This window comes from Gossypium hirsutum, chromosome D12 (genome assembly GCF_007990345.1).
Source record: "Gossypium hirsutum isolate 1008001.06 chromosome D12, Gossypium_hirsutum_v2.1, whole genome shotgun sequence".
NCBI classification, from domain to species: domain Eukaryota; kingdom Viridiplantae; phylum Streptophyta; class Magnoliopsida; order Malvales; family Malvaceae; genus Gossypium; species Gossypium hirsutum.
Window position 1 is genome coordinate 51,314,508 of NC_053448.1, and position 25,669 is coordinate 51,340,176.

Below are 25,669 nucleotides of genomic sequence, written 5' to 3' on the forward strand. Positions count from 1 at the left end.
ACCTGGTACAAACGCACTTTGTGCTTTATCAATGCAGACATCAAGCATTCGAAAATGGTTAGCCACTACTTTGAAGATGATTTTGTATAAAACAAAACAAAGGCTAATTGGTCGAAAGTCTCTTAAATTACTTGGTCTAGAAGTTTTCAAAATTAGCACAACGAGTGTAGAGTTAATATCTTTCAGCGGCTCTCTTGCGTTGAGAATGTTAAGATAGAACTCCCTCAATTCTTTACCTATGATATGCCAAAAATTTTGAAAAATAGAGCAAGGAATTTGTCCTTCATTGTTGCCTTCAACGGGGTCATCTCCTTTAATGTTGATATGATTTCCTCTATAGAGTAGGCTGCCATTAGCATTTTGTTCAAGTATTCCGTTATGCACTTCTCAACTCCTTCAAGGCCCCGCATCACTTCTCCCCTCCCATCTGATGTGAAAAAATTTGTTCTTTGTCTTTGTAAGGCAAACATTTGAAAAAAATTATATTTCGGTCCCTATTTTTTAGCTAATTTGTAACAGCCCGTTTTTAATAAAATCAAAATAGTGGTTTCAAGACCACAAATCTGAGTCAAAAAGAAAATTTATTTTAATATTATTGCACGGTCTGCATTGTGATAGGAATGACGTATGAAAATTTTGTTAAGAAAATTTTACCGATTTCATGTTAAATTGTTAGTAAGGACCAAATTGCATAAAATGAAAAAGTTGAATTCTAGTTGCTAGAAGGATCAAATAGCTTTGGAATTCAAAACTTGAGGTCCTTATATAGCAATTAAACCATTAAATGTAGTTAGTAGATAAACATGCTTAGTCATCAATGGAAAATTAAATAAAGAAAATGATGAAATTGGAAAGAAAAAGATGATAGGGTGATAAATAATAAAAGAAAAGAAAATATCATTTTATCATCATCTTCCCCAAATTTTTTATGGAAACCCTAGCTAAGAGAAAAAAATTAAAGCAAGCTTAATTGGGTAAGTAATCTTGTCCCATTTTTAGTAATTTTTATATTTCCGAGATCGTAATAACCTAATTTAGCTATTTTGGGGATTACTTTGTAAAGTTATCAAAGTATTAAAATTTTTCCATGGATGAGTATGCTGAAATTTTGAAATTTATGGTAGAAAACAAAAGGTTGTTGATAGATAAACAACTTTTGTAAAGGAAATTTTCATGAAATTGTGATTTAGAGACTAAATTGAAAAAATGTAAAATTCATGGAAAATTTTTTATTTTGTGAAATACATGGATTTTTGTTGATATATGAAAATTTTGGCTAGGCTTGGAATAACAATTAATTGCATGAATTTCATTTTCCGAGCCTAGGGATGAAATTGAAATTAATTAAAAGTATAGGGGCGAAATGATACTTTTTCCTAAAATGTGTATTTGATTGAATTGAATATGAATTGTATTAAATTGAGTTAAATTTACTCGTACAGATCCGAATATACCTAGTACGGAATTGGATCGAGGAAAACAAAAAGTATCGGATTAATAGATTCTCGTAAATGAACAAGTGTCGAGGTAAGTTCGTGTAACTAAATTGTGTATATTTATATGTTTGAATGAAATGTTGTATATGTGAGTTGTGTAATTGCTATGTATATGGCAATTTGTCACATATCCGAAAAAACCCAATAAATATTAAATCCCGTTTGAATATATGAAATTTGATTTGATATAGGGATCTCGTATTGGTTGTGGTCTTGCATATGTTGCGGACACACCACAGCTCGAAAGAGCGTCCTATTATTAGCTCTTATGAGCATCCCGTTATATGGTTCTTGCGAGCTTCCCATTAATAGCTATTCGGAGCATCTCGATTGGTTGTGATCATACATGTGTTGTGGACACACCTTAGCTCTTATGAGCATCCCGATATATGACTCTTTGTGAGCTTCCCGTTAAATAGCTCTTTGTGAGCTTCCTAATATAGCTCGCTTGAACTTCCCGATATATGGCTATCTGGAGTTCCCCGGTTAATGGCTCTTCGGAGCTACCCGTTATAGGCTCGCACGAGCTTCCTGAATATGGCTCTTATGAGCTTCCTATTTTAGCCTGGATAAGCTTCACGTATATGTGCTTTTATAAGCACTCCCAAATATGAGTTGACGGATTTACCATAATGTACACTTCGTGTGTACTGCCTATGTATCCTTCGATATTTTAAATGATTCAACGGGTAAAGTCTCCGGTATGAGATGAAATAAATTCAAGATGAAATGTTATGAGGAATACTTGAAATACAAATATATAATATGTACATGTTCATTGATGCTTGGAGTGATAGACACATGTATGTGGAAATGGAATATTGATGAGCTCATCTATATTTCTTGGTATTTATATGAATTATGTAACTAACATGTTTGATGAGGATGTATGTGTGTTTAGGTTATTGATTACATTGATTTGAATGTACTATGTATGTAATTTTAAATGAATATGAATGGTAAGTTAACTTCCATTATACAAACTTACTAAGCATTAAATGCTTACTCGGTTTTCTTTCTTCTGTTTTATAGTACTCGGAAGATCGTAAAGGTTGGAACTTGGTCAGAGTCACATCACACTATCCCTCAGACTTCTTGGTATATAAAGCAAGCTAACTTTTGGTATAATGACATGTATAGGATAAATTAGGCCAAATGATGAAATGTTTTGGTTGTAATTAGCCATTGGAATGGCTAGTAATGTTATGTTTGATATATATATGCATGAGGTTGTATTATGTTTGGTATGTGAGTGTACTTGATTTGATATTTAGGTATAAATATGCTTAAGCAAGAATATGATCAATTGAGCAAGTGGGATGTTGAATAAATGTCATGATATATCATGCATAAGACTTGGTTTTGGTTTGAATTGAGGGTTATGAATTGGCTTGTGAATGTGCTTGGATGATGCTATAGGTGAAATGCAAATTGGGTGAGAAAAGTGGCCTTGAAAATAGCCTATTTTTCATCCACACGGGTAGAGACATGGGCGTGTGTCTCAGCCGTGTGTGACATACAGCCATGCGTACGAACATGTGGTTGGATGTGTGTCCCCTGCACTTAATTTTTAAAAATTTAATTGTTCACACGGCCTAGCACACGGGCGTGTGTCTCAGTCGTGTGTGACACACAGCCATGCGGACGAGCGTGTGGTTTGGCTGTGTGTCCCCCTGCACCTAATTTTTTGAAAATTTAATTGTTTACATAGCCTAACACACGGGCTTGTGGCTGGCCGTGTGACCCAAGTTAGAGAGTTACATGGGTATGGTCACGGGCTGGGACACGGTTGTGTGCCTCATATCGAATGCCCATACGACCTGAGACACGGGTGTGTCACTTGGCCGTGTGAGCCACATGGCCTGACCACACGAGCGTGTGTCCCCTGTACCTTGGAAAAATTGAGATTTTGCGAAAAATTCTTTGAGTACCTGGTTTAGTCCCAACCTATTTCTAATGCATAATTTAAGGCTTTAGGGCTTAAATGAGGGACAATATGGTTGTATGTGATTTATTTTTGATACGATTGACGAATGATATTAAATGTCTGTATCTGATCTGTAAATTCTAGTAATTTTCTGTAACCCTGTTTCGGCAACGGATATGAGTTAGGGGTGTTACACAATTCACCCTTGCCCTTTGTTCCCAATATAAATTCGTCTTGCCTAAGCTCCTCCATTTGTAACACCCCTATGTCGTATCCGTCACCGGAATAGGGTTTAGAAGTATTACCGAAGTTTTCAGATCAAACTCAGATATTTTATATTACTTAACATTCATATCAGAAATTAATTATAAATTAATTTTATTGTCGCTTATATGAGCCCTCAAGGCCCAAAACGTACATTAGAGACAAGTCGAGACTAAATTGCTAACTTGGAGAAATTTTTGCGAAACTTTAAAAATTTTCCTAAATGCAGGGGACACATGCCCGTGTGGTCTCACACGACCAAGTGACACACCCGTGTCTTAGGCCATGTGGTATTTGAAGTAGGGCACACGGCTGTGTCCCTATCCCATGTAACTCTCTGACTTGCAATATATTTAAGTACAGGGGTTACACGACCAAGCCACACGCCTGTGTGCCAGGCTGTGTGATCAGTTCTGAGTGTTCTGTTTTGAAATTTTAAGATGCAAAGGACATACGGCAAGAACACATGTCCATGTGCTACGTCGTGTGTCGCACATGGCTGAGACACACGCCCGTGTCTCTACCCGTGTGGACAAAATAAAGTCATTTCCAAGCCTTATTCCTCACCTAATTTCACCTTCCACCTACATAAACACTTAAACACATTCCCAATCCAATACAAGACATTTAAATCAAGCCAAAACCAAGTCATATACATGATATTTTCATTACATGTAATCATAAACTCTATCTTACCTAATTGATCAAATTCACATATATGCATATTTTACCAAATATGCTATCTTGATCCATTTATCCATGTACTTACCATCATTTGACAATTTCAAACACACATCAAGTATATTAAGACTATTTACACATCAAAACATACCAAACATAACCTTTTAAATGGCTATTTACAACCAAAATATGTATATGCCATTAATGGCCAAGTTAACCTATACATGCCATTATAACCAAAATTAGTTTCATACGTGTAGCGAAAATGGGCCGGTGGATAGTGTGAGTGATCTTCGCCAAGCTTCCAAACCAACGAACTTTTGAGTACTAAAAAATAGAGGAAATACAACTGAGTAAGCACTTAATGCTTAGTAAGTTCGTATAACGGGAAATTATCTTACCATTCATTTCCTCATACAATAAACATGCATAATACATCCAAATAAATTTGGCAATTAGCCTAACACATATAACCTCAACAAACATGTTAGTCATGTATTTCATGTGAATAACAAGAACACGGATGAGCTCATCAGGTATCGAGTTTCCTAGTATTTAATGCATATACAAATAATAGTTTCATTTTGATTTCACATGTTCTCATGTCAGCATTTCACCCGTTGAATCATTTAAAATCCCGATGGATACTTGGGTAGTACACTTGAAGTGTATAATACTATAAATCTGTCAATTCATATCCGAGAGTGCTTTTATAAGCACTTAAACAGAAAGCTCTCTCTCAAGCACTATAACGAGAAGATCGTTGAGCCTTGTAACGGGAAGCTTATCTGGGCAATATAACAAGAAGTTCACAAAGAGCCTATAACGGGTAACTCCGAAGAGCAATTAACAGGTAGCTCCGAAGAGTAATTAATAGGTAGCACTAGATAGCCATATAACGGGAAGTTCAAGCAAACACTAACATGAAGTTCAAGCAAGCACTAAAGGGAAGCTCTCAAAGAGCCTTTAATCGGGAAGCTCATGAAGAGCCATATAATGGGACGCTTATAAGAGTTGTGGTGTACCCACAACACATGTAGGGTCACAACCGATCGGGATGCTCCGAAGAGCATTTAACGGGAAGCTCACAAGAACACTATAACGTGAAGCTTAAGAGGGCTTGTAATGGGACGCTCTTTCGAGCTACAGTAAGTCCGCAACATATGCAGGACCACTACCATTTCAGGAACCAGAACCCTGTATCCAATCGAATTTCATTCATTCAAACGGGATTTAAAATTTATCAGGTATTTTCTAGATATGTGATCAGATTTCATATACATGGTCAATACACAATTCACATACAAATCATTTAAATAAATTCAAACATATAATTACACAATTAAGTTACACGAACTTACCATGACAAATGTTCGTGAATCGTAATCTACTAATCCGATACTTTTTCCTTTCCTCGATCTAATTCCGTATCTTGTCTTTCTGGATCTATACGAGTAAATTTAATATCAATTTAACACAATTTACATTCAATTCAATCCAAGTCACATCTTAGGCAAAATTACCATTTTTCCCTTATACTTTTAATTAATGACGATTTTATCCCTAGGCTTGGAAAATAAAATTCATGCAATTTAAATCCTTATCCCAAGCCTAGATATTTTCAAATATATCAATAGAAGCCCATGAATTCAATGAAATTTTGATTTTTCTATGAATTCAACAACTTTTCAATTTAATCCCTAAATCATGATTTTATCCAAAATCCTTTAATAAAATACCTTTAAATATCCATCAACATCTCAATTTCATCATATAATAACTAAAATCATATAAAATTATCAATGGTATCTTCCAAAACTTTCAATAAAATCAAAAACTAATGAAATGGTTAATTGGACCTAATTGTAAAAGTCCCAAAACATAAAAATTTCAAGGAAAGAACAAGAATTAAACTTACATGAAGAAAATATTGAAAAACCAGCTTAAACCCTCTTCAATGGCTATTTTAGAACTGAAAAATGATGATGAAAATGTCTAGAATTTAAATTTCCCTTTTATTTCACTTAAATTTGGTAAAATTTACAATTTTGCCCTTATTTCACATCAGTTCATTGATTTTTCTATGCTTATGCCACCTCAGCCATCCCATGTGGTTCCAATTGCCCTTTTAGTCCTCCTTTATTTACTATTTAGGCAATTTAATCACTATTTCTTTAATTAGCAAGCTTTACACCTTTTTTAATTTAGTCCTTTTTAATTAATTAACTACCAAAACGTTAAAATTTTCTAACAAAAATTTAATACTACTTTAATGATACCCTGTAAATATTTATAAAAATATTTACGACTCAGTTTATAGGACTAAAATCTCGATACCTCTTTTCTAAATCACTTAACCTAATAAAGCCTTTTAAAACACAAATTACTAATTCAAAAATCTTTTAAAAACCACTTTGCGAGCTTATTTTATGGATTTGGTGGTCTCGAACTACTATTTTCGACATCACTAAAAATCGGACTGTTACACCATTCTTACCTCAAGGTCCTTTAGCTTTCCAACTCCCATCCTTCTCAATTTACCCACCCACTTCATTAAGCCTTTTCCCACCATCTCAAGACGCTTTGGAACACTCAAATTACACTCTTCCCATAGCTCTCTTATCTCCTTTTCACACGATTCCTCAAGTAACAACCACTGTTTAAATTGAAAATAATACACTCGAGATCTCTGATTATTAAGCTTTGTTTCCAATAACAAAGGACAGTGATTCGAAATAAAGTGTCCCAAATGTATGACCCTGTACTTAGGAAATACCTCACACCATTCCATATTTACCATAAAGCAATCAAGAATTTTCCTCTTATATTGTTGTTCTCAAAGTTACCCTTCTCCCAAGTATACTAAGGACTGGTAAACCCAACATCCTCCAATTGACATTGATCCAACGCTTCCCTGAATGCTCTCATTCGCTCCCCATATTTTATCACGCCTCATTTCTTCTCAAAAGAATATAATATTTCATTAAAATCCCCACCTATTATCCATGGGTGCCTCGAGTTCTACGCTAATGGCTTTAATAGATTCGAAGTTGATTCCTTAAACCGAGTATCAAGAGACCCATAAAAACTTGTAAATATCCATTCCCTTTCAATGGCCTCATCTTCCACCTCAATAACAATGTGATTTTTTGTAAAACTCTTTAAACTAACTTTGCTTCCTTCCATCCATCTTAAACTCAACTTTCCTCTCGTACCCTCTGTCGGGACGTCAATCCAATTGTGGTAACCACATATTTGCCTAACTCGTTCCATTCTTTTACTATCAAGTTTGGTCTCCATCAAAAAGACCATTTGGGGACGTTTGGCTTTCAGCACATGCTGAAACCTCCTGCAAGTCCGAAGACTCCCCAATCCTCGGACATTCCAGCATAAGATTTTTATTGCTGCCAGTCAGCTGACCTCTTGACGGCTATCAATATTTTTGGTTTATTGACTAACTCTCTGTCTCTTCTTTCCTTCCATCTCCGCTAATAGATTGTCTTTTTCCTCTTGTGTTCTCAAAATTTCCTTTTAATCTCCCATGTACAAATCTCCTCTCCCTCAACGCCCATTTCGTTTTTCCTTTCAAATTAAAACCCAAAATTGGATTCACATGTTACCCCCGTCAGATTTTGGATTCATCTATTCATATTCCTTACTTCCATCGGTTTGCGTAATCTTTCACAACTTACTTCCTTGCAACCTACTACTAATATCCTCTCTAAGCCATACGCTTATGGGTAAATTTGATCTCTTGTCTTGCACCCTCAAAGATGTATCCCATTCTAAATCTAAGTCTTGCCTTTTGCTTTTAACTCGTAAAGGATAGAAACTATCCCCATGACCTAATCGACCACATAAAAAACAAAAAAAAAGTTAACTTTTCATATTTAAATCTTACATAAAACTATTTTCCATTCAGTGTTATTAATTTCTTCCTTCTCTTCAATGGAACCCTCACATCCACCAAAACTCGTATTCTTATGTAACTTCGATATTCCTTCCCTATCTGTCTTGCATCATATTCAATAAAATACCCAATAAAATCACCAAATTGCTTATCATCTCTGACATCGTACCTGGCAATATCATGAATTTGCACCCAGAAGAAAGAATAAGTCAATGGTACCTCTATTGGGTCCTTATCTTCCAAAAGCCTGCGAAAAACCAGCAGGTGGTTATTAAAGGTCCATGGTGCCCCCTTTATCACTCTATCAATGTCCACCTATTGAAAGAACTTAAATAAAAATCTTTTCTCCCCCAAATATAAGACAATTATGCAACCAATTGGGTGCCAAACATTAGCCAATGTGTTCTTCATGGCTTGGAAGTTAACCAATCTCACTGTTAAGAAACACCCCACCAGACAAAATTCTTGTTCCACCTAATCTTCCACATCCTCATCCACCACCTAGATCTCCTCTTCTCCATTATGAATTCTCAAATTCGCTAAATCGTCCTCCATTACATTAATTCGACAATCCCCCAAGATCAAACAAAATGTTCTTATGTTTAATTACACCTTTAACTCCCAAGTTCCAATCCCTAATTAACCAGAAACAAGAGTCCAAAAAATGCACCTGCCAACCCTAGCAAACCTAATTAAAAAGAACTGCCATTGCGGCAGAGAAAAAAGAGATTTGGTTGACAATACGAATTTTTTCCTCAATTATTTTTAATAGTTTTGGAGTTGATACTTATAATAATAAAATATATAGATTTAGATGATATATAAATTTAAGGCTATACAAATATGTAGATTGCCAAGGATTCCTCCATGGCACTTAAGGAGTATTTGGTTTAAGTAATGTGAGGTTTTCGTGAGTAATATGAGATTTGGATATAACATTTTCATGTTTGGATTTGAAATATTATATTAAAACGGTATATTTTCAATAATGTTAAAATTTAGAATAAAATAATAATCTTAAAGCTACCTCTTCTTTAGCTAATTTCCATTTTATGGTAATTTTATCTCTCCTTTTTGAGAAATTATTTTATGAACTATTCTCACCACATCATCCATGATTTTTTTTCCAATTATTTAATGACATTTCAACAATTTTTTCATGTCATTGACATAAAATTTTGGTAATTTTTTTATCCTAAACTCCGAACTCCGAACTCGGACCTTGAACCTCGAACCCGAACCCTAAACCCAAGTTCATGTTTGAGGTTTAGGTTTTGGGTTTAGAGTAAAAAATTACCAAAATTATGTATCAATGACATGAAAAAAATTACTGAAATGTAATTAAATAATTGAAAAAGATTATAGATGATATGGTGGGAAGGGTCCATGAAATAATTTCTCCTTTTTTATTTTATAATTTTATTAACTTTACCCTTCAAACCAAAGAAAATATAATGTTTTATTAAAAGAAAAACTTATGTTTCTTTTATATTTCCATGGGTATATTTTTTTTAATAATTGAGATCAACTTTAAAATATCTATATTATCCATGTAATTACAATGACTAGTTGCTTTTTTATTTTGGATTATTAGAATAAATAATTTTATTTCCTTAAGTTATTCAAACTTAGAGCTGCTTGTGGGTCAAACCACCCGTATAGGTTCAAAGGCTTGCTAAAAAAGTTAGAGAATTTGGATAAAAATACAAGACTTGAAAAATGAGATTGATTAAAAATTTAGGCTCATTTTCTATATGGGTCAAACATTGGGTAAAATTTTTGGCTTAAGCCTAAGCCCAATTCAGCCTGAATATATTATATTATAAAAATTAATTATATTAATTTATATATTAAATAATAATTATATCTATTTATATTGAATCACTAACCTAAAACTATTAAACTCATTATTCAAAACTCAAAAAAATCTACCCAACTAAGGGTGAGTTTGGATGGGTAGTGTGTTTACCTGTGGTTAGTGTAAAAACAACAGTGGTGGTGAGATTAGATATTGTAACATGAGACAAAAAGTAAACTAAACACACCGCACAACATCGCACCCAATCATCCATCTAAATCCACCCTAAATAACCCAATAAAAAATATAAAATTTTAAAAATTATATTTAATACAGTAAAACATTTATATATTTATTTGTGTTTTTTAATATAATAAAAAAATTATTATATTTGGTGTTACGTTAGATGATATGGTCTAATCGCAATTATTTTGTTTGGAAAGGGGAAGATGTGGGCATGACATCAGTCGTTAGAGTTGTTGATGCTTTTTGGACCCATTGGTAGTAGTCAATGGGGGGTGTTTGCTGTGACTGATGCGAGTGGTGACTGGGACGGAGTGACTCGTGGTCGAGGAATGGCTGGTTCGGCACCTTTGGAAGGTGGCCTGTTAAAATGTAATGTAATTTTTGCCTGTTTCGAGCAAGAGGGAGCTACGAGGTATGTTGCCATAATTTGGGACTCTACGGGCTGTGTGCTTAAAAGTTTTTCAGGTTTTATTTATGCTTGTTTTAGTCCTTCCATAGTTGAAGCCTAAAACTTTTGCCATTAGGGAGGACCTTGTCATGGTTAAAATCTTTTGCCTTCAATAATGTTATAGTTGAGTTGGATTGCCTGCTTGTAATTTCGGATTTGTCACGCTTATCATCTGATTTTTTTGAACTAGGTGTGTTGTTACTTGTTTGTTTATTAATGAAGAATAAGTTTCAACACGTCCTTTTGTTGGACTTATCCATATGCCAACAAGACGGTTCATTCCTTAGCCCGAGCGGCTTTGTTATATGCAAACCACATAGAATGGGATGACTTTCCCGCCGTTTCTTTTAATGGGGATTTTTTGTTTGTAATTAAAGATAGTTTGCTTGGGGAGTACGGATGATAGGTTCAAGTGTGTGGAGTGAGCCTGTTAACTCGGATTTTAATGAAGTATCACACATAATTCTTAATCTTAAGTTCATTTAATTCATACAAAATTCCTTTGATTCCTTTGATTTTTACAAAAAACTAAATTTGTTTAATTCGAACACAATTCATAATTAATGTAACATGTGTAGATGGTATGTTAATAATTTTTAAAAATGTTTCAATTTCTTTCTTTGTATGCGCTAAAACAAAGAAGATAAGAGCTAATTCTATAATAAGAAAAAAATTATAAAATGTGTTTTTAAATAATTTTACATTCTATAAATTAAATAATAAAATTTTGTATTATAACCAAATGAAAATATGATAAATTACTAAATGATTTTATATTCTGATATATTTTATTATAAAAGTAATATTACATTTCGTAAATTAAACGGACGTGGTTGAAGATGTGAGTACGCTTTTCTTTATGATTGAATGTTAGTGAGAGTTAAAAAGCGAAAATGTAATCAAAGGGGAAACTGTGGCAGACATATCAGCAAAACTTCCTTTCATCCCCAATAAATCACGAGACTATGTCTGCCACATAAGCCCAATGAAAGAATTGCAATAAGCCCAATTGGAGCAATCTTGGTCTAAAACCAAGTTTCATTGCCATAAATACCAAAAACAACTCATTCGTATCTTGGTGAAAATTGATTGATCCTATTTTACCACACGGGTCATGGAACCAACAATCAGCCATTAGCGGTGGTAAAGGGACATGTGACGCGGCGGTGTTACTTGTAAGTCAGTGGGTTGAATGTGGATGGGCAAGTAGAAGTGATTGTGGAAAGATCCGAGTAGGATGAAACTTGAAAGTCATGGCAGGCTTAGGTAAAACAAAGTTGAGCGCAAGAACAAAAGGTTCAATGGCTTCCCCAAGCCATGGACGTCACGACAATAGATTAAAGGAAAATAGCAAGGATCTGATTCAGATCGGATTAGATTATAAAATTAACAATCTCACATGCCTAATCACGAAAACAAATCTTCAAAGCACAAAAAGAAAAGACACATGAATTAGTAGAAAAGTTAAGGACTCGACGATACACTGTAATTTGGCAAATGACAACAGTAAAATTAAGATAAATTATAAGGAAAAAGAAGAAGGGATTGAAGACGCTGACAATCCTCACATCGGCAGCGGCGAAAGCAAATCTTTGTTATTCCTCATTGGCCAACAAATGAAACAAACCAGAAAAGATTGATTGGAGATAGTGTTATTGTTTTTAATCTTTCTAATCATTTATTGAACACTGAATTTTATGATGAGGCACTTCCTTCAATGATGCTAAGCATGAAGTAGACAATGATTTCTGTCAAAAGTCAGCTAATTATGAATGCAATTTGTATTTATTGAAAACCAAGTGGGTGGTGACGCGTGGAGCCAGCTGATATTGAGCCTCTCTCTTCCTACTCTATGACTCTTTCATAGTTTCTATTTTGGATACTTTGTTTTACATTCAATCCTCCTTTCCACTTCGATCAAAATCTACCACCTACCTTTCAATTCTATCCTCACATAGACCGAACACTTTCTCACCACTTTATCTAGATGTATGGACTCGTAGGCTCTTCCAGCTTGTGGTTCTACCCCTAACTTCATCTGATCTGTTATTCACCTTTTATCAGGTATGTTTAAAGAAGTTCAATTTTATGATAAAATAAAAGATTTTGTTGGTGATCTTCTACATCACTGTTTATGTATTTTTGGGTGGTTGGATCTGTTGCAGAAATGTCGGGTAGGTCTTTTTTGCGGGGTACTGAGAGCAAAGAAAGGCTGCTTCCAAGGAAAGGGTATTCGGAATTTGGTTTCAACAGCTCGGATGTTTCCGAGGATCGAGTTAAATGCAGCTGTTTTCGATCATGTTGTGACTCGATTGATAACTTCTGGAGTGGATTGCAAGAACTCTTTGTCAAGTTATATGAAATGGGTCGATCAGATCCCCGTAAGGTGATTTTTGCTACGAAAATGGGGTTTTCGCTAATGTCTATATCATTGCTTATGCTTTTCAAAGAGCCTCTAAAGGAAACTAGTCAATATTCTATCTGGGCAATTCTTACTGTAGTCAGTGGTTTTCGAATTCAGCGTAGGTATATGATCCAATATTCATGATGCCCCATTTCTGCCACAATCCAGACTGCCTGCTATTTGAGTTCCTTTTAACAATTTCTACATTATAGGTGCAACACTTAACAAAGGGTTCAATCGAGCTATAGGGACTTTCTCTGCTGGAGCCCTTGCTTTAGGCATTGCACAAGTATCAACATTGTCTGGGAAGTATGAAGAAATTATTATTTTGATAAGCATTTTCATAGCAGGTTAGAGTTCTAGCAGTTAATACTATATAAATATTTACAAATGAGAATTCTTGGGTATTGTGTTCATTCAACTTTATAAAATATAAAATTTCATTCTGCTTTAGGATTCGCTGCTAGCTATTGCAAATTGTACCCTCCCTTGAAGACATATGAATATGGTTTTCGGGTATTCTTGTTGACATTTTGTATTGTACTGGTGTCTGGGGACAACTCAAGAACCTTCTTCAGAACTGCTTTTTACCGGTTGTTGCTTATCTTCATTGGTGCTGGCCTGTGTTTGATTATAAATATATGTATATACCCCATATGGTCCGGAGAGGATTTGCATAAATTGGTGGTTAAAAATTTCAAGAATGTGGCTTCTTCCTTGGAAGGTTAGCTTTACTTTTCAAGTAGTGCTCTCTGAGTAGTTTCTCATGGGAATTCCTTCATTTACTGTGCTAGATTGGTCAATCATAACCTTGAACTTTCCTTTTTAGGCTGTGTTAATGGATATCTGCAATGTGTTGAATATGAGAGGATCCCTTCCAAAATTCTCACTTACCAAGCATCTGATGATCCTTTGTATAGTGCTTACAGATCAGTTGTGCAGTCTTCAAGCCAAGAGGATACTCTGGTATGTTTTCACGTGCCTTCATCCTGTCTTCCTTTGTCTCCAAGAATGTAGGAGTTCTTTTCTTTGTTTAAAGTACTTCATTTTTCCAGCTAGATTTTGCCTTATGGGAGCCTCCACACGGTCCTTATAGATCATTCAACTACCCATGGAGAAACTATGTCAAAGTAAGTGGTGCATTGAGACATTGTGCATTCATGGTCATGGCAATGCATGGATGTATACTTTCAGAAATTCAGGTGAGAACACTATCTCCTTTCATATCTTCAAAGAAATTATTTCTACTGAATGCATGATTATATCATTATATACATCTATAAATCAAAATCTATCTGATTCACTCCTCCTAGACCTCTCTTTTTCCAAAGCATGAAAATAGGTTGCCAGACTTTCCTTTCTGCATCAGTCACTTGTTTACAGGAACCCCTATCCTACAGCTGTAAAGTGCCTATATATCATATAATCATATATGATAGGTCCTCTCAGGATCATGCCTGAATTTATAACTTTGTCAAAAAGGAAGACAGCAAGACCCCATTATCTTTGGCTGAGCCTAAAAAGAAAAGAACACATTGGCAATCGTTCCACTTATGCAATGATACAATGTTCTCTTTATTTTACTTTTCCTGTTTATTTCAACACCGGAATTCATCATATCATGTCTTCAATATTAGGTTTCCACTTACGCAATGACTCTAAGTTCTCTTTATTTTACTTTTCCTGTTTATTTCAACTCTGGCATTTGTAATTTTTTATGTCTTCAACTTGATGATAAGAACCAAAATTGTGATGTTAATAGTAAAAGAAATAGTTCCTCAAGGCCATGAAAGAAACATCTGCTAGAAGTTGACTTGCATTGCTGATTTGATATTGGCAAATTTGGACAACATAGCTAGACATTTTAGCTGTATAATCAGATTTTATGAATTTCTCTATATGCAGGCACCAGCAGAGAAGAGACACGTGTTTGCTCTTGAGCTGCAGAGGGCTGGTAATGCAGGAGCTAAAGTGCTACGTGAGCTGGGACAGAAAGTTGAAAAGATGGAAAAGTTAATCCCCGGAGACATACTGAGGGAAGTACACGAGGCAGGAGAGGATTTGCAAATGAAGATAGACGAAAAGTCATACCTTCTAGTCAATTCAGAAAGCTGGGCAACTGCACCACCTCACAGGGAATTGGAAGAATCTGGGAGCATGGCTGATGTTAAAGACAATGAGCATAAAGTGATAAAATCCCTGAGCGATATGTGGGAAGTTCAGCACTCGATTGATCCTCGTGCGCCGGACTTAATTACCTTGGAGAGCATGCTCCAGAAACCATCATGGCCCCGTCTCTCGTTTACTGCAGAAGCATTGCTGCAGCAACAGGAATCTAAAATATATGAAAGTGCTAGTGCTTTATCTTTAGCAACATTCGCATCACTATTGATTGAGTTTGTTGCAAGGCTCCAAAATCTCGTGGATGCATTTCAAGAGCTTAGTGAGAAAGCAAATTTCAAGGTTCCTGTGGACCAATCACCTCAAAAGGAGGCTCCAGGATTTTGGAGAAGATTAAGAAATTGCTTCCAGTCAAAGAACTAAATTCTATAAAAGAAGACAAAATGACAAAAAGAAAAAGAAAAAGAGAGAGTGTTTTGGAACATATATTTTGGGCTTCAAACATTTGGAATTAAGTAGGTTCAAATACAGTTGTTAAGGGAGACAAAAGCTTTTAGATTGATTTCTACACTGTTGTAACTTTCCAGATGCATTAAATTTGCATTGATGGGAAAAAACCTTCATATAGAAAGGCCAAGGGTGAGCTTAGAAACTGAAATTATCTTGCTCAAAGCTTCTTTTCTTCAAGTTATTTATTAAATATGTTAATGGTAAAGCATAGTAATTGAAGTTTCTGAAGGAATACAGGGAGAACTGAAAAAACAACATCCTTTCCTTTCTGATAGTAAGAAAAGTTTTATCTATCTCCAGCTGCGATCTTTTTCTTTATCCAATCAATTCGTTTTCTGAGGTTTCTAGTGCGGGGATCTATTTATGCTGCAATGAATGAATATAATTATTACATTCCTAATTTGTTATATATCAATTAATATAAAAAATCTATGAAAAAGTGTAAATATATATAAAGTGTGACCTTAATCTATTGCTATGTGACTTTAATAAATATTTAAGTAAATAAATTTTTTTAACAATTTTACCATATCTGTTCTTTTTGACATAATTCTTATAACTACCAGTAGCCCCTCTCAATGTCCATACAATTGAGCTATATTAAAATAAATAATTAGGAACAAATGATGGTGGATTAAGGTGGATTCTGAAGAATAATCCACTACCAATAATAATTGAGTTTACAGTCGTAAAAGTATTGATAAGGTTAAAAACTTTTGGAGGGCCGAAATAATAATTTACCTATTTCCCCTTCTTCTATTGGCCCATAATCCTCTTTGGTCATACAAACAAACGAAAATACAAAACATTTCATTTCTCTTACTTTCTGTTTATTGAGAAACAGCCGGCGGGAAGGCGTCGAGATCGGTAACATTACCTGTCCCCATTTCTTAGTTTCATCGCCCTTAGCTAACATTTTCATAAATAACCATTGGTTCTTTTAGTTATTAATTTGGAATTTTATCAACCTCCTTAGTCAATGTTGTTATCTCCCGATCTTAGCTGCCGGGTATTTTCAAATTTTAAATTCGTATTCAATTTTCCTTGCTTTTCTTTTCTTTACATCCAAACAAGGCCGTGGTTTTTAAATTTTTTTCTGCTTTTCCCCTCCTCCATGTTTATTTTTGGTTCGTTTACTTTCTGGTGTTGCATTCCAGTGTTTGTTTGAGATATTGTTCTTTGAAGTGAGCTGTTTATCAACTTTTATCTGCGTTAAGTGCTTGTAAGATCTGTGAATACGATAACATCACTAAAAAAGTATTATTGAATCTTGAGATGTTAAGGATAAAAAGATGGGACACTATTACTGTATATTTGAAATGATTTGTAATTAACGATAGGTTACGGGTTTTCTTTTCTGTACTATTGCAGGTATAACTAGTTAATTGAAGCTGCCAGAATTTGAAATAATATGTCTACGGTGGAAGAACCGTTGTATCCAATAGCTCTCCTGATAGATAAGCTAAAAAATGATGACATCCAGCTTCGTTTAAACTCAATCCGTAGGCTTTCAACCATTGCTCGTGCTCTTGGGGAAGAGCGAACCAGGAAGGAATTAATTCCATTTCTGAGTGAAAACAATGACGATGATGATGAGGTGCTTCTTGCAATGGCTGAGGAGCTGGGAGTGTTTATTCCCTATGTTGGGGGTGTTGAACATGCCCGTGTTTTGCTCGCCCCTTTGGAAACCCTTTGCACTGTTGAGGAAACCTGTGTAAGGGACAAAGCTGTCAAGTCATTATGCAGAATTGGATCTCAGATGAAGGAGAATGACTTGGTTGACTGGTTTGTTCCTCTAGTTAAGGTTAGATGTTCTGTTATTTTCAATATTTATATTAATGCCATTGTTTTTCAATACTGTTTTGTGATATTTAGCTGCTGTGCACAAAGCTATAAATTTGAGCTTATTAGATACTTATTTTACATGCCAAAAGCTGTTAATCAGGTTGTAGTAACTGCAAACAATGAATTTTAAGAGCTCAACTTTCAACAATTTATGAACATTGCTAATATGAAGGACAGTGAAAACAGTAACAGAAAGGAATTTAAGTAGTAAGGATAACATTGTTTATGCACCCTAAACTTGGTAGCCATATTTCTGTTTCTATGTTTTTGATGTTTTATTTGTTTATTTTAAATCTTCAGAGGCTGGCTGCTGGTGAGTGGTTTACAGCTCGAGTTTCAGCCTGTGGGCTGTTTCATATTGCTTATCCAAGTGCCCCTGAGATGTTGAAAACAGAATTACGGTCAATATACAGCCAATTGTGTCAAGATGACATGCCAATGGTAAGAACGTCTGCCGCATCAAATCTGGGGAAATTTGCTGCAACAGTTGAAAATGCTCATTTGAAGGCTGAGATCATGCAGATATTTAATAATCTTACACAAGATGGTAAGTGGAAGGGTTAAGACATGCTTGATTGAGAAAATCTCTCTACTTGTTAGGTTACATTTTTATATTTTGACACATGAATGCTGCTTGTTTTCTTCTTCTCTACTGCCATCCCTACCGTACTCCTCCATGTTTGTAATAAATGAATTTGTCGTCTGTTTAGATATTTCATCAAGTTTTTTTTAGGCCATCTAGCTTGGAAGCAAAACTTGTTTTTTCTTGGTTCTAGTAAAAGAACTAGTAGCTGAAATGATTTATTTTATTATGAGTTCTCACAAGAAACTTCTTGTTTTAAATTGTATGTCAGATCAAGATTCAGTTCGGTTATTGGCTGTTGAGGGATTTGCCGCTCTTGGAAAGTTGTTAGAACCCCAGGATTGTGTTGCACACATTATCCCTGTAATTGTCAATTTCTCCCAGGTATATCCATAGATGCTTCTCCTGTTTACATTTAACATTGTGTGAATTTTACAAATTATTTCTTATCTTCTTTTCGGCAGTCTTGTCAGGCATCTTACGAAAAATGGAACTGTTCATAGCCTCATGTTAGTTGTTGGCATGTGTCACTAAAACTCTGTAGCAAGTTTTTAGTGATTTTTCTAGTGAATAACTTTCTAATGTTTCATGATCCATGGAGTATCATGTTGAAACCACATAAAGTTAGGGTTTCATAATGTGGAGGTTGAAGTTTAAAGTTGGTCTTTAAATTGTGAGAGGAAGACTTTATTTTGTTGCATTAGCAATATCTGTCATATACTGCGGATTTGACCTATTTCATGCTTTAACTAAATTTTTTTAATTTAGGTGTGGGGTGAGAATGCTATTGAGTGACCTGAGTATTCCGTTGCATATAAATAATTCTGTAGTGAGTTCAGGCATCTTTAGCTGGAAAACAGCTTCTTTTTTTTCTTTTAATTCCACATGTGCTTATATTTGTTCCATTTTGTGTAATTAACAGGATAAATCTTGGCGTGTGCGTTATATGGTTGCAAATCAGTTATATGAACTTTGTGAAGCTGTAGGACCACAGCCTACTAGGTATTTATGTACTGCAAAGCTTCTGATAAAATATGCTAATGCTATATGAGGAAAATTTTCTCTTTATCAATGATATGTATCACTATCTTACACAGTTACATGTTGTTTTCAGCTTGTTGTGGGTGGGCCAGAAATTGTATTTCTTTGATTATTTGTCATACTATCCTAAGGTGGTTTATGTTTTACTTTTTACATATGTTGATTGTGTTTTCAGGACGGACTTGGTGCCTGCATATGTGCGCTTGCTTCGCGATAATGAAGCTGAAGTTCGCATTGCAGCTGCAGGAAAAGTAACTAAATTTTCTCAAATTTTGAGTCCAGAACTTGCAAACCATCACATTCTTCCTTGGGTTAAGGTACTGATGTTTATGATAAGAAGCTTATGATCCTCAAATGAAATTTCCTGTTAGAGAAGAAACTGCTGTTTGTTTCATGTTACATTAAATATTGGTCATCTTCTTACCTCAATGCATTGCAATACCTTTTATAGGAGCTGTCATCGGATTCTTCGCAACATGTCCGCTCCGCTTTAGCTTCAGTTATTATGGGAATGGCTCCTGTCCTTGGAAAGGTAAGAAAATAGAGTAATTCCTTGATTGGGAAGTACCCTAGGAAATTCCAGGGTCTGTTTAGTGCTGGTAATGCAGGACAAATGCGTACAAGCTAGAGGTACCAATATAAATTATCTCCTATGGGATTGGATTGATAGAAGGTCTTTTCATTCAGTTGTGGTTGTTATAACAGTTGTCTCAATGTTCATGCTGGATGTATCAGAAACTGGTTTGAATTGGGATTATTGAATTTCATTTGTTGGTCCTTGCAGGATGCAACTATCGAGCAGCTTCTTCCAATATATCTCTCTCTTTTGAAGGATGAATTCCCTGACGTGCGTCTTAACATAATCAGCAAGCTTGATCAAGTGAATCAGGTTAGGTATAAGTTGGAGCTTCCCTCTGTTTCTATGTGTGCTGTTCTGCTTATGTTTTGCATCCTCTGTTGTTTTTCGTTTGCTCAAGATTCAACTTTTATCCAACATAAAGCTATTGAAGCACAATGGCACCCGGGTCTTCTGAGTGGCTATTAATACTGAATAAATTTAATTTTAGTTACAACTTGTTAATTGGTATACATGCTATTATTGCGTTCTACGTGCAAACATTATATTGACGTTAACTGCATGTTCTCAAGCTGCTTTCTAGGGTTTCTTTTTCTATATATAAACTGACTATTTCTCGCAGGTTGTTGGAATTGATCTTTTGTCCCAATCCTTATTACCAGCCATTGTTGAGCTTGCTGAGGATAGACATTGGAGGGTTCGGCTTGCTATAATTGAGTATATACCATTATTGGCTAGTCAGTTAGGTGTTGGATTTTTTGATGATAAACTTGGCACCCTTTGCATGCAATGGTTGCAGGATAAGGTTTGTGTTTTCTTATCTTGCATGTGCAATAGCTATAAGTTTAAAACACTTACTTCTTTATGTATTAGTCATTTTCTTTTTGGCAATTTTGCTATATTTCTGTACTCTCATGGTTTTATTATATTTTTTTTTATTTTCTTAGAACCTTCATATATATATCTAATGTTTTTCTCTGAGTAGACTGATACTTTTTGAGGATGCATTAACTAAAGACCTGAGATGAAAATTTGTTGTTTAATTACCATCTAAGGTTTCATGAAGGGAAAATAAATTTTAAAAGATTTCAAATGATTAAACAGTGGAATTCCTGATGTTGAATAGTTTACAAAATACTCGTTCCTATCTAAAATTTTCCAGTTTGATATTGCACAAGTAAAATGGGTGTAATGCATCCACATCTTTTGTTATGCTTTGTATCACATGATCGTAAATGATATCAGGAAGTACCAATGCTTTTTGCTTGTGATTATTGCTATTATTTAGAAGTCTGCAATCGGCATTGTAAGTATTGTTGTATATTGACTGGGAACAGGGCTTCTATGGGAAGTAGTAGAAAAACTGGAAAGTCTTTTTTAATAAGTGAATGCTTTATCCACTGTGTTGTTACTATTAATTTACCGATTGCAAAAAAATGACATAATTTCTAAACTAAGCACTATTTTTGCATGGTATTGTTACAGGTTTACTCTATTCGAGATGCAGCCGCTAATAATTTGATGCGTCTTGCTGAAGAATTTGGCCGAGATTGGGCAATGGAGCACATTATTCCGCAGGTCTGTGCAATAATATTGACAATTGATCCTTACCAAGCAAGTAGGAAGTATTTTCTGAAACTTAAACAGATGCCTGTGCTAATCCTTCAGTTTTCTCTTGTATTATGGGAATCCTCGGTGACAACATAAAACTTTATGCACCATAACATGGTTTTTACGGGAATTCCCTTCTATTTCTCATGTGCTTTGCTTGGTAGAGTAGATAGAAAAGTAAAATGATAGAAAAATGGAAGAGACAATTGAAAACATAATTTTCTTTCCATTCTTGGTAGGAAAGATGCAGAAGTTGAAAGCAAATATAAATTTCTTTCAATCCATTACTTTGTAAAGTTTATCTGAATATGATGAATAATCTTGTTGATGTATAATACTTAACTCACATCTTTTCCCTTTTCTCTCTTATCCTTTCAATTTGCAATAATGTGATATTGTGAATAAAAGCAGAATATTAGTATCTTTTCCATTTTCGTTCCACAGTTTTTTCTATTACCAAGCACGTCCTAAAATCATTTTCTTTCCACTGTCCATCATCTTCCATCCACCCTTCCACTTGCATTCTAACAAGCACACCTTGTTCTTTTTCTCTTAAGGCATGCCTTACCACACTTTGAAGTAGTGAGATGTGATGCAATAGCATCCATATGGATTTTTGACTAGTTGTTGCATTCTTTGGCTTGCTAATAATTACACAGAGACCTTTTCATTTTGTTAGTTGCCCCTTTGTTTAATTTATATTTTAATTGGTTTTTTTGTTTCTTTTGGGCATCAACAAAGTTGGTTTATAGTTTTGTTTAACGGGGAAGTTTGGATGTTATGTGAACAGGTACTACAGATGGCAAACTCTCCACACTATCTGTACCGGATGACCATTCTTCGTTCCATTTCTATACTTGCTCCTGTTATGGGATCAGAAATAACATGTTCTAAACTGCTGCCAGTTGTTGTAAATGCATCAAAAGACAGGTTTGTAAACAAAATCAATATGGAAGGTGTATGTAGCATTCTGATAAAGTATCTGTAATTGATGGCCTGCATTTTGCTTTCTGCAGAGTCGCCAATATTAAGTTTAATGTGGCAAAAGTTTTGCAGTCTCTCGTTCCTATCGTTGATAAGTCTGTTAGTATTCCAATTTCGAACATACTTGACCATCTCTTTCAATTAGTTCGAGTTCTCCCCTTTCGATTGCATCTTTCTTTTATCCTTTTTTATTGGTTTGTTATTGTTGGCCAATTGATTGCTGCAAATAGGTGGCGGAGAAGACAATCTATCCATGCTTGGTTGAGCTGAGCGAGGACTCAGATGTGGATGTTCGTTATTTTGCTAACCAAGGACTTCAGTCGATCAATCATGCTACGATGTCCAGTTAGGCCTAAGCCAGTATGCCATAAAAATCCCTGTACTCTTCATAAATTTGAAATTTAATCATTGGTACTTTTATTTCTAACAATTTAGTCTCTACTTTTTAGATTTCAAAATTCAAGTCCAACTGTTAATACAACATTGTCAAAATTATATTTTTAGTTACATGGTTATCAAGTAAATATATTTTTTTAATTTCAAAACATCACAACCAGCAAATTTAACTATATTAATAATTGGACTTGAATTTTTAAATCTAAAAAGTAGAAGAATTAAATTTTTGAAAATAAAAATATAGAGTCTAAATTTCAAGTTTATAAAAATTATGACGTATTTTAATCTTCCGTGTATCTTGTGCCTGTGGCTGGCTTGTATTTTTTTTTTTTTTTTTGGTTTAATACCTGTGGCTGTCTTGTAGAAAGCTACTTTAGGCTACTGAAAATTTGCGAGACTCATATCCCAAATTAATCTTTCTAATTTGTGATTTTTGGTTGAGCTCATGATTGATGAATGTAAATAGAAATATGACTATATTTTGGTAGTTCAATGGCTTCTGAAGTTGAGACCTCTAAAAACAGTTAATAATTGAAACATTCCTGTGGGAAAAATATTTGACTTTAAATTTTATGAGTTTTAACGCATGTATGTCATCTGCTATGAAGTATAATAAGAGATATAATTATATTTGCGTGATAAATTTACCCACTTAAATTAGCAATTGATCGATTAATTTAACATAAAATTGGACCGTTCATTGAGTTTAATTTCCTAATTCTTTTTCCAGTAAATCCAAGTCTAAATGACTTATTTTCAATAAAAGCGAAAAGCTAAAAAACATTCGAAGGGGTCATTTTATTTTTGAAATATTGCTTCAAGCTTACTAAAATGACCTTCATAACATAAGGCAAATCTAAAATCATATTCTACGCATGTTACTTTGTTCGATGAAAGTGTTTTAACAAATAATATTTGAAAATTCATTTCCGTGCTTAATAAAATGAAATAAAAATCAATAATGACTTCGAATTTTTAACTCTCATTTCATTATAAACTATAAATTGCTAACTTTTTTTTGATGAAATAAAAATTATTAAACACAATACTGAAATAAATTATTTCAATTTTTTATAACATGATAAATTGATTGTCTATTAACCGGGCCTTGGGTTTTAGTAGGCGGGTTTTTTTACCTATATATTATAATTTTTTTTGAAACAAATACTGAAATGGTATGTTAAAAAGATTATGTACCAAAATAGTACATTCAAAGAGGTGGAAGGTGGTGCATAGGCGACACCACCCTAGAATTCTGACACATTTCAGTTAAAATAATAATATTTTAATAGTAGTACTAAAGTGATAGGCGGCACCACTTTGTCCAGTCAAATTGATAGGCGGCACCACTTGTTGTATTTGACCTATATTTTCTTTAGGTGTCGCCTATTAAGTTGCCTTCACCAATTTTTTTTTCAGTTAAATTTGTCAGAATTCTAGGGTGGTGCGGCCTATGCACCACCCTCCACCTGTTTGGAAATGGTACATAATTTTTTAAATATGTCATTTTAGTAAATTTTTTTTATTTTATAATATATAGGTAAAAACACCTAGTAGGGCACAATGTTAAAACGACAAAGTTTGTAAGGGCGGAAAAACTCTAACGAACACATTTGGTAAATTAGATCACGAGATATGTTAGGTAATGCTTAAAGAATTAGGATGATTTTATAATCCAACAAGAAGTTACAGTCAAGGCAAGGAAGGAGAGAGACATCATACAAAGAGACTCTTCCTCTTGTTCATCACCAATAAATTTCATTCTTTTATAAAATAATATATTCAAAATTATAAATAAATTAACACCTCTTCTTTCTCAAATTTATTTATTAAAATAATAGTTTTATAAATAAAATAGCTATTTTTTAAAAATAAAATTGAAAACAAGGTTTAAATCAAATTCAAAATTTTCCTTATTTTTAGTTTTATTTTATAAATAATAATTTATTCATTATACATCTATCAAAATTGAAAACAATGCTACTTTCCATCTGTTTGAACTTAGACAATCAATGAGCTAATATTTTCTTGTCACAATTTCGTTATGCATGCAAAATATGAAAGATAGAAATACAAAAGATATAACAGTGAAATGTGAAATTAACTTTATTTATTTATTCATTCATCATTCAAATACATAGAAAACAGTTACATGTTTACTACAATATGGACACATTTCTCAATAGTTTGCCCCTTTAAATTTTCTAAAAGTACCTAGTTGGCACTTGAACTTGTATTCTGTCACCCAGGTTGGTACCTTCGCACTAACACCGTTAGTTTTTGTTGATGTGCCATTACTTAGTTTTTGTTGATGTGCCATTACTGGCCAATCCTATAACACATTGTAGAAATAAATTAAAAAATAAAAAATATTTTAAAAATATAAATTAATTTAAAAAGTATAATTTTTTTGGACAAGTTCAGGTACAAACTAGGTACTTTTTGGACAAATTCTGTAACATCCCCAATACCCTTGAGTTAGATACAAATGTTAAATCAAGAGAAAATATGTTAGAATTGATAAGGTTAAAAAATAGAAATAAGTCAATGTTAGTAAAGGGAGAAGGTAGAGACTAAATGCAAGTGAAAAGACTTGTATATTATGAGAAATAAATCTAAGATATTAACTAAATTGTAAGAGAGTGAAAAGTATTGGTGCAAAATGAGAAAATTAAGAGTTGGAATGATTAGATTGAATTGAAGGAAAAAAGGAGGAGGGACTAAAGATGAGAATTTACCAAGAGAGAATATGACTCATGAATGGTATCGTAAAGAAAATTGAGGGACTAAATGGTCAATATTCAATTTAGATAAATAAGACATGAAT

General features: G+C 34.1%; 1 protein-coding gene and 1 pseudogene across 1 annotated transcript; both read left to right on the top strand.

The window, feature by feature from the left end:
- The first annotated feature begins 12,328 nt into the window (after positions 1 to 12,328).
- Positions 12,329 to 15,747, top strand: LOC107943782 (aluminum-activated malate transporter 4-like; annotated as a pseudogene).
- An 811-nt stretch (positions 15,748 to 16,558) lies between these two features.
- LOC107946434 (serine/threonine-protein phosphatase 2A 65 kDa regulatory subunit A beta isoform) lies at positions 16,559 to 23,329 on the top strand. The gene is made up of 13 exons (XM_016880763.2): positions 16,559 to 16,672; positions 17,177 to 17,609; positions 17,951 to 18,197; positions 18,505 to 18,617; positions 19,156 to 19,235; positions 19,450 to 19,591; positions 19,726 to 19,806; positions 20,059 to 20,163; positions 20,474 to 20,656; positions 21,337 to 21,429; positions 22,253 to 22,392; positions 22,479 to 22,545; positions 22,677 to 23,329. The coding sequence occupies exons 2-13, from the start codon at positions 17,217 to 17,219 to the stop codon at positions 22,794 to 22,796; spliced, it is 1,764 nt and encodes a 587-aa protein (XP_016736252.2). The 5' UTR covers positions 16,559 to 16,672; positions 17,177 to 17,216; the 3' UTR covers positions 22,797 to 23,329.
- The last annotated feature ends 2,340 nt before the right edge of the window (positions 23,330 to 25,669 follow it).